The 10,620-nt window shown below is 41.8% G+C and overlaps 1 protein-coding gene across 1 annotated transcript in view; it reads left to right on the top strand.

Annotated features, from left to right (window-relative positions):
• LOC144478315 (lachesin) overlaps window positions 1–10,620 on the top strand; it is a 52,987-nt gene that overhangs the window by 24,650 nt on the left and 17,717 nt on the right. Inside the window, exons 4-5 of the mRNA XM_078196084.1 lie at window positions 1,339–1,546; window positions 2,999–3,154. Of these exons, the coding sequence (XP_078052210.1) occupies window positions 1,339–1,546; window positions 2,999–3,154 (364 nt within the window). The remainder of the gene's footprint in view (window positions 1–1,338; window positions 1,547–2,998; window positions 3,155–10,620) is intronic.

The following is a 10,620-nucleotide window of genomic DNA, read 5'->3' as shown; positions in this document are numbered from 1 at the left end:
GGGGGGGGGGGGGGGGGGGGGGGGGGGGGGGGGGGGGGGTGGCTTGGAAAATTTATTGGTTACCTTGGGAAGCCACCCACCTGCGGAACTTTCCTGGGACCTGGGGTCTACGTTCGGATGGCACCCAAAGAATTGAACGCGAAAGTTTAGGCAAAATTCGGAACGATAAACTGCCGAACAGAAATGAACTTCCGGAAAGTTGGCCCCCCCCCCCCCCCCCCCCCGCTCTACCCACCAATCGACGCGCTCTCGAATTTTCTTCCCGTTTCAGCGTTCTTTTTTTTTCTTTCCTTTTTTACTTTCGGACGGTAAAGGGCCAAACGGGGGAAAGAAGTTAATTACCGTTGACTACGTTTGCGCCCTTTGTAGGCATCGTTGCCCGCGGGCGTATCATCGCTGCGGAATATATTAATACGCCGCACGACTTTTCACGAACTTCGAGGGTTCATCAGATTTTCTAATTTATCTGTCGATATTTCCTCCCGGTCTTTCTATACCGCCTCGCGACGTATCGGGTTATTGGCCGCGAACAAATTCGATAAATTTGAAATTCGTTCCAGCTTGTTCGTCGCTTTTATTCCGTTGCGAACCTTGAGGCACAAACAAATCCGTCAACGCAGCGCCGCCGACGTTTGTTCAATCGAAGCTATGATACATTGATTGGATCAAACAAACTTAATTGCTTCCAATCAGTGGTTCGTAAATCCGCCGCCCGATTAAGGCGGAACAATTTTTAAATATCTGTTTGCGTCGTGATCCGTACATCAGGTATTTTCGCGTAAATATTTTCCCGCGTATCGACGCGCAGGAGATAAAGGTTAAACGGCCGCGCCGAATTTAAAATGCTCATGGTTTGTCCGTAAAAATAGACTGTTTAAAGTTACTTTTCAACGCAAAGTACGAAATGGATTATCTCTACTGCACCGTAATTGAATGATGTTCGGAGCTGCTTTGTCAGGCAAAAACTGTCGCCAGACCGTCTCTCCAGGGTGGCACATTTAAATGGATATAATGGATAATCTATTCTCCCATTATGGAGAATTTTCTTCCCTCGCCGTTTCTCTGTATCGAACAACGAGCTTTTTAACATTCAACACGCTGGGGTACTGCAAGTAATATGCTTTATCTCATCCATCGAATATAATTTCCTCGTCTTTAAAATTCAATTGATTTAGGCGAAGTTCTTTTTATTCGAGTTGCAGCTACTCATTTTTATTAAATTAACACAAAACCCACAGTTCGTTTATCACGAGAATGTTTTAATCATTGTAACTGAAAAGTTGAATGATTGTAACTTTTCTTTTTTTTTTTAATGGGACACCATCGAATTTGTTGCAGGTGGCATGGGTACGAATTGACACGCAAACCATCCTGTCGATCCATCACAAAGTCATCACGCAAAATCCACGGATATCGTTGACGTACAATGATCACCGTACGTGGTACCTCCACATAAAGGAGGTTCAGGAGGACGATCGCGGATGGTACATGTGTCAAGTGAACACAGATCCGATGAGAAGCCGACAGGGCTACCTGCAAGTTGTAGGTAAGTCCATGATGAATATTGCATTTCCGTGTTTCAGGCGTTGCCGACTGACAACGGACGGGACAAGGTGTCGTTGAAGCGTAGTCGCCGGATTGAAATGTTCCTAACTTTAAAACAAAATCCCGCGAGTATTTCTATTTTTCTCGCGAATTTATCGGCGACGATAGGAGCAATCTTTAAGTTCTTTCCATTATTCTTTTATTCTCGCGCGAAAGCTGCATTACTCGCGCATTGCTTATTAGTATAAAGTGAATTACAGCGTAAAATATTAATAAAGTGTATTTTTCATCATATTTGGTACGCCGTTAAAGAAGAGCCTGATAGTTTTATTTGAAATTCTCCGTTGAAAATTTTCGGTTTTTTTTACCATTAATTCAGTAAGAAGGATAAAGTGGATAAATTTTTCATTGAAACTCAACGCGAATGCTTTGAAAAAAAAAACCGGCTCCGACAGGGTTGCGCGGATAAATGAAAAAGTTCCCCCGGCGCATCGTTTCTATGTTGGAGAATCTATGTTCGCAAAATTATTCGTATCCATATTGAAACCATCTATGATACGTTACGTCAACCGGAGAACACAATTTCTCTTTAGTGATTTCCATTAATTTCGCCGACGGTCGTTATAGACATATCTAATTAACCGCAAATTTAATCCTTACCCGTTTAATTAAGCAAATTCTCGCCGAGGACAGTTTATCGATACTATCTTCTGTCTATAATAAATAGCGACACGATGACGCAGAACGTAATTAAGCCAGTGGTACAAAGTTCCGAGTTCACATATAATCATTTAATAAACTGTTAGTCGCTCTAATTACACCGTATTATCGGGCGCGGATAATTGAAATGCGCCCGCGCCGCGGATCGGGTTCTCTTTGTTTATTTTTCTTGGTCGAGAAAATTTAATTGAATTTTTTCACACGAAATCAGAGTAGGCGTCGAATGAACGAACACTCCAGCTGCACGGTCTGCTAAAACGGGTTGTTATTTAATCCCTCGAACAATGTTATTGTAAACGAGATATTTTAACATCAAGTTCAGACACTCTCTATACACAATTCTTGCATTTTTGGATAGTTGCAGCGTTTTTGATCAAAGTAATAGTTGAACAGATTGGAAGAGAAATAAATTCGTGACAGGAGATAAATTCGCGTCTGCATCATTATCATCGCTTTCCACTTAAAAAATGAACTATCAACTGCTTCATGGATGACGGCGAGGATGACAGGTGACAGAAGGCAGACAAATGACAGAGGATGACAGAATTGCATTATCTGCTCGATATTAGCAATTCCTTTTTATTGCATTGGCTAGCCTCCATTAAAACGAGAAGAAATTAAATTAATATTGATAATCTATAAGCATGCTCCTGAAGTTAAAAATGGCATTTTTTTTGGTAGGCTATCAGAGCTACATTATCTGTTCAATTTTCGCATTTCTTTCTTGTTGCAGTGCCGCCCTCCATTAAAACGAACGAAACCAGCTCGGACATGGTTGTACGAGAGGGTGCGAACGTGACGCTGACGTGCAAAGCTAAGGGATATCCGGAGCCCTACATCGCCTGGAGCAGGGAAGACGGGAAGGACATAAATTATAACGGGAAAAACGGTGAGTTTTGATCAATCAAGTACCGTCAAATAGTTCGATCGATCAATGTTATCGCTGATAACATATTGGGTATAATTTCGCCTTAATATTGGCGGAAAACGGTGACGAAGATCGACGGCGATCACTAGCGATAGTTGCGGTAGTGGGGGGAGCTAGTGGGAGGGGGAAAGTAAACGCAAAGGTGCTCTCTTGTCGCGCGAGGACTATAGAAGTGTCTCCGTACTATATTAAGTATCCTAGTATATCGCATCCATATAATAGAAACACAACAGAAAGTGATAAAAATAATTAAAAAAAACATAGATGCTTCCTGCACTATACTCTTTCATTTTAATCAGCACTGAAAGGGTTAACAAAGTATTCGATCCTCGAGAAAGTGCTTTAATAAATACGTGTCTCTTAGCTGTTGCAACAAAGAACAAAAAGAGAGTATCATAACTTTTGTACGTATCACTGTAGGTAAATTTAAACATAGTCGGATAATGGTTAATAAATTAGCGTCCGACTCCGCTTTATTGAACAAACTGTTAGGCAAATCGAGCTTCGTAAGATCGAATCAGGGATCGTTGCACTTCAAATGGCAATTGAAATTTGTGCTGTGTCAGGCAAACATGCTGTTCCGCCGTGTTCCCACCGAAATTAGATCCAGGGATTGCATTTCGGTGAACTGCCATTAGTGCATTAAGAAAGACGAAACTGTCAATTCAGGCATCATTTCCTCCCCCATTAGCAAATTATCCGATCTCGTTACAAACTTTTGCAAATAGCTTGCATTATCAAACACCGTGAAAAAATCAATCACGTGATCGTAAAATTTAGATTCGAACCCGCTCAGTTAATTTTCGAAACATCGAACACTAAATGAAATTTTCACCAGAGATACGACTTTAATTATACATCGTAAATGTTCCAGTCAAAATAACAATTTCCGAGTAAAAAGAACAGAAGTTTCGTACAAAATTAGTTCTCTCTTAACGATTTCAACATGTTCGAAATAACATGACGATAATTTAAAATTCTTTCGAACGGTAATCATCGTTCCAACAATATTCCATGATTTCGTTGCGTTTCAGTATTTTAAATGCGGAACAATTTTTCCACGGCTTAATTAAAAAAAATGGATCGATACGCGGGTTCTGACGTAATGCGAGGGGAACGGGGGTGGGGAAATACTCTCTTCACCGGCCAGATGCTTTATCATCGACTATCGTAAATAATCGATCTTCCAAGGGTCTTCTCTGTTTATCATGGCGCCGTCCTAAAAATAGCGCTGCAAATTACGAACATGACCTTATACCTGGAAGTTGTCTCGATCGATGCTAATTACTTTCTTAATTACTAATTATGGATAGGGTGAGAAGTGCGGACACTGGCTCTCGGCATCTCTCTCTCTCTCTCTCTCTCACTCTCTCACGCTCTCTCCGTCTCCTTGTTTCTCTAACCGTTCGTTTCATTCTCTCTTTCCTTCTCCCTCCCTCTCTCTCTCTCTCTCTCTCTCTCTCGTTCTCTATCCCCCTCTCTCTTTTAGCACACACACACGCGCGCGCGAACACAGACACGCATTAGTGGGCAAAGATGTACAGGGAAGCGGAACGTCAGACAGTCTGTCGGTTTCAAAGGATTTTCTCAATATCGGATAAAGGCCGGATTTAATTTCTGCTCTAATTTAAATTTTCATTGCCCTCGAGGTATACTCAGGCTCAGACGCTCAGAGAAAGCTTTCGAAGCTTGCGCGCGTCTCATCCTAACTTTGCCGTATAAACTGTCACTGATAAATATGTATGCGTCGGAATCGTTTTTGCGCGGAGGAAAAAACGATGCTCCGGCCGCATTATGCGATTGTCTCTGCTTGCGGAACAATCGAAGAAACGTAATGATCATTATGGGTTTTCCGTGAAAACCTCGGTACAGATTAAGAGGAACGATTTTATTCGCGTAATTTCTTTCTTTTTTTTTTCTTTTTTTCTTTTCTCTTTTTATCGAACGTCGTTCTTCGACAGACAGGCTTCGAGGCGCGCGTGCAATTTATACGCGGGACGATTATGTAAATGATATTATTATGGAATTTGACTCTGATCCGCTGTAGGATTTTAATAATCTCTGTATTGATTGACTTTATTTACTTTACAATGTTCTGCATACTCAAATGATACTTCGTCAGGATTATGTAGTTTGTTATAATTTACATATTAAAGAATTTCTAAGATCACTCTTCGATGCTGTTTATTAAATACTTATGGAAAATTAATATCCAAAGATCAGAAAGATTTGGAATTATGGGACACCCATATCGATTAATAAAATGTATTAATTTATTAAAAATTCTTTTCAGGTCGGATAGAAATTTTATTTAAATATTGCAAACGTCTACGGCTCCCTTATAAGTACAATTAACATTTAATTACTAAAAATTAATGCTATTTCATTATAATTGAGATTTAATCAAATATGCTATTTTTCTCATGAAACGTTTACCTGGAATTGTTATTTAACACAGGCGCATAGACTTCTTATTATAAATAATGCCTCGTTCCTTTCGCAAATATATATTACGACAGTTGATTTGTGAAATATTATATCACGCACAATGATCGAACTGTCAAATAATACATCGCGTTTATTGTTGTGGAATAGTAACTGATTAGCACGTATAATTTAATAATATTATTCATTAAAGTTGCCTCCACAATTGTTTGATGCGGCTACATTTCAAACGACATATGTTAATAATAACCGGTAATACAATAATGAAATCAAAATTTAATGGTAATTCGTGTGGCGTAGAGAAAATAGACTATTTTTAAGCGAATAACATGTTTGCGACGAACACGTGGTATCGTTGATTCAAGCGACGTTTATTCGATCGACAGAATGCAATTCTGTGTGCAAGTTTATTAAATTAAAATAATTCTTGCTTTTGTTATTCCTTTTGCAGTCATTATGTCAGTAAAAGATGGAAACACTTGTTTTACTCTTCATTAACCAATTACAGTTTCCTGCGTAGCCTCTCTTAATTAATTTTCTGTCAAGAAGTGTGTCAGGAATGTGTACATTTAAATATCAGATATTAATTATTAGATTCAATTACTGAATGCGGAGAATTAAAAATGAGATCACTCGAACATTACGCTTTCATTGATTCGTTTTCCTCGATAAAAAAGAAATGGTTTTCTTAAGAGGTTAATTGTGTTCATAAAAGGACAACTGTTATCGAAACAAGCGACACTAGAGAGCTCGTTAAAAAGCATTCCGCGAACGATGCCACGTATTTCATGTTCGCGATGCCCGCGTCTCTACGGGGGTGCACGTGTTAATAATCATAATGTCGGATCGTTCGTAATCAGGTCGAAAGTAATCACATCGTATCGGCGTAGAAAAGAATTTCATTAAAAAAAAAAAAAACTATACCCGTGTAGCTTGTTAAACACGTACCGGGCCGGCACTCGTGAAAACGTTAATCAATTTGCAAAGCTCGCCGAGCCATCAACGACTAATTAGGAAGTGGTATCGTTCGACATGCATATATGGAGGGACGCATCTGCTATTATATGAGGGACATGTCATTCGATGGAAGCGTCAGATTATTGGCGTAATTGGACGGAATATTACGCCGGTGAATATGTCACGCACTCGAATCGCTCGCGCCGCGTTGCTCGCCGAGAGGTGTTTGCCCCTGGGCCTCGGGGAGTGTCTAACGCCATCGCTTTCCGTCTGATGGCCTCCAGACACCATCGGCGCACCGGGGAAAGTATGCTATGATGGCATTTTCATTCGATCCCCAATCACCGACGCCGCGTTCGTATCCGGTGATATTCCCGCGTCCGACGCGTTCTTCGTCAAATCGAATTCGTTTCAAACAGAAATTCTACTCGTTTTGGTTAAAAAGATGGGTGGTACAGAATCATGGCGGACTATATCACATCTCGGAGAACTTTGACTGATATTTGAAAACTGTAGGCACCTGTCAAAACGTTGACGCATATATTCGTGCCATTGTTCGCTAATTCGAAAGGAAAAGAGAATCGCCTGTCCCAAATTGCGCAATGTCTATTTGCGCTGTGTCAATCCACGACTTCGTTCTGTTTACGCGAATCACGCAGGACACCGCACAAAGATCCTTGTTCAAAGATCTTTGCATTAAACAGTGTCGCCGTTCTGCTCTGCGTAGACCGCGATGTGTCAATCGAGTGAGCGCCACGGTTGATCTGTTCTCATTCTCAAACAGAACTGTTAATTCTCCGCGGTAATCAAACCTTTTAAGGAAACCTTTGCACCTGGTATTTGCTCTAACAAACAGACGTCTCGAATGTGGTCAATTTCGATCGGTGAGTCATCGCCGATTTCAATTTCGAATTTTTCATCGAAATTAAATACGTCAATTAGTTTCGTTAAATATAAATATCGCTGTGGTATTTTCACTGTTATTATATCGTTCGATTATTTTTAAATGATCTGAGAATTTAATGAACCATGGAAAATAAAATCTACTCCAATCATCCAGAAACAATGTACACGCCGGAAAAAACAATATCGTAGCCGACATAAATGAGATCGGGTCCACCCCACCCGCCTGCATTGAAACGTAATAAACAATTAACGAACGTACATTACGCGGTACATTTTACGTTGCAACAAAATCACGAATGATTTGCATTTTATTTCAACTTAGTGGCCGCGATTCGACGCATCGTTTAACCGTTTTCGCCGATGCGTCACGGCGTTCGGAAAATTTCAAATTGATGGCAACGGAATTGTACAGAACTTTTGTACAATTTTGTACACGTCTACACACGCGTACATACATATATAGATATATATATATACACACACACGAGCTACCGTAATGGCATTCCCTTGGTTTCCACCGAGCCCGGGAAAGTGAAAAAGAATGGCCGAGAGAGATGAAAAAGCAAATCGAATTTTGTAAAACTCCCGGCGCGTCTGGGGTGTGTTTTTAAAGAATAGGATCAAGATACCCGGTGGGCGCGAGGAAGATTTAGTTCTTACGTTTCCCACCGGCCGATCGTCCAAAAAGCTGACAAAGGACTAAAAAACACACCGGGCGAAAAGGGGGGGGAGGGAACAAAAGAATCCGGAATTGGAAGAACGCCATGGAGGCTGGAAAATGAATCGAGAAACGACGATTGCAGCTTTGTCGTTTAAATCCGAAGTCTGCGACCGCTGGACCAAGATTTGTTTAATGAAATTGTCACGAGTTGGTATCTTCGATAGCCGGCTGGCCGCGAGGAAACAAAAATCGTCGTTTAAAATTCGTTCAGCTGATTATCATGGCTCCCCTCGTTTCACCTAATTAATGACATTAAAACCCGCCGGTTCGGAATTTTACAATTATCAGAATTATGAAGACAATTCCGCGGGGAAATGGTGGAATAAATTTCATTAATAAAACTCCTATTATAACGAGAAGGGCTGAAACTAAACTGGAACATCTCACTTTAACGAGGCAATGCATCCTAGTCAACTTTCCTCGATGTAAACGTATTCTAAATGTTTGTATTGTTGAACGATGCGTTTTCAGAAACATAGGGAGAAGTGTAACAGGATAATAAAACGAGTTCCACTTCAATAAACTGCAACTTGAACTTTTTCGTTTGGAAAATTGACGTGCTTAAACCTTCGCGTCAGAATCCTCCGTCGAGGATTGTTAATTCTATAAAACGGACTGATAAATACCATCAACTATAATAAGTTGACGCGATCGCGTTGAAATAAAGCTGGAAATAAATTACAAGAAACATTGTATTATTTACGATATCCGAGGCGATTTTGTTCGCGACGCGAGGGAGTCCGTTAAAGGAACAATTTTATTTCACATTTTTCCCGTTAGGTTCGTCGAGGGAATCACTTGTTCCTGTCTGTAATACGATTTTTGCGAGAGGGCTTGCATGCGCGCGAGGTCGACGTAATACGACGCGACCGGAAAACAGGAACCCCCTGCGAGAGGTGAATTCCTGTCCCGGAAGGGAAAATGAAAGAAGAAAACGACGGAGGTCATGGATATCGATATAGACAGCGCGAGGGCGAAATCGAATCTACGATGTACTCGCTTCTCGCGCAACCCCGGCATCAAAAGATGAGCTAAACTCGCGGCCAAACTCCGCCGACGTCGATCCTCATAGCGCGGAGACGAGCTTATCTTGTTGCCGTTTGAGGTTCCTTTGTACTTTCGAAGGCACCGGCGAAGTCAGTGTTCCACGCAAGATCAATATTGTCTGGCAAATTTCGCGTCCAAAGGTAGAGGCGAATAGATTCCAACTTCCCTCTTCGCCCAGTCCCTTTCCCACTCCTCCACCCCTCTCGTTTTCTCTTTATCCGCGAGTACTTCCATTGTTGTCCTTTGCTGGCGATGTAATTCGCTTTGCGGGATAGTGTACGGGGGAATTTTTATTTTCGCGACTCTGTGTAACGCAACGACGCCCGAGCGTTACGGCGACGACTAATTGCCTGCAAACAACTGTCCCGGTTGATTGAGCGACGAACAGAGTCCTTGGAGATGACTGGGCCGTGGATACCGCGCCGGTCGTTTCATATATTTGCTGGTATTGATTTGTAGAAGATCGCGCGCAGTTTAGTTCCACCGTTGCCCGCAGTTCGACGGTGTTCACTCGAACCACCTTCCCTAACAATTTCGTTAAAAAATTGATTACGTTGGAGGAGTGACATATATATTAACGTTTTGAATTATAATAATGTCTTGCAAGGAATAGAGAATTTATTTCTACGATACTCAAGATGCGAGACTCGAGAGAATAGGATAACATTTGCATTTAACCAGTCGAATGGTTAAATTGCTATTTCATTGATAACTAAAATGTATTTATAAATTCTGCGCTTGCGAGCACTGTGCTTCGTTAAACGATCGGGGCTTATCTTTTCAGTGGAAATCACGAGTGAAATTCGTCAAAGCAACGGATTCGGAAAAACGCATTTCAAGTTTCCGAATTATCCTTTTAGAATTCAACGCATCGATGGAGCGTTTCTGAGAAATGTGAAACCGTCAGGAAAATACCGGAGCGACCCTTTGAAACAGGGACGGGACACCCGAACGCATTAGACGATACCCGAAATTCGGGATACGCCTCGTTTCAGCACGTACGAACGCGTTAATTTGTCTGCTGCTGCTGCCGCCGCTCCTGCCGGTCATAGTCGTCCGAGCAATTATGACGCGATACAGCTGTCCTCTCCCCGTCTCGTGTCCCTTCGCATACACACGACGCGGGAACATTAGCCGCAATGATCGTGGCACGAGGATTTCGCCGGAGAATGAATGTAGCCCGGGTTATCTGGCGGTAATAACGCGAAAAAGGGCACTTAAGGATACCACCGGTGCGGTGGGGGGGGGGGGGGGGGGGTGCGGAATGTTATGCAAAACGCGGGACCGCATCGACGTGAATGGCCGCTAATTTATTCCGTAGTTCTTTTCAGCGCGCCCTTATCGCGCCGCT

The sequence above is a fragment of the Augochlora pura genome, chromosome 2 (assembly GCF_028453695.1).
Source record: "Augochlora pura isolate Apur16 chromosome 2, APUR_v2.2.1, whole genome shotgun sequence".
Taxonomy (NCBI): Eukaryota; Metazoa; Arthropoda; class Insecta; order Hymenoptera; family Halictidae; genus Augochlora; species Augochlora pura.
This window is presented reverse-complemented; position numbering and strand designations above follow the sequence as displayed.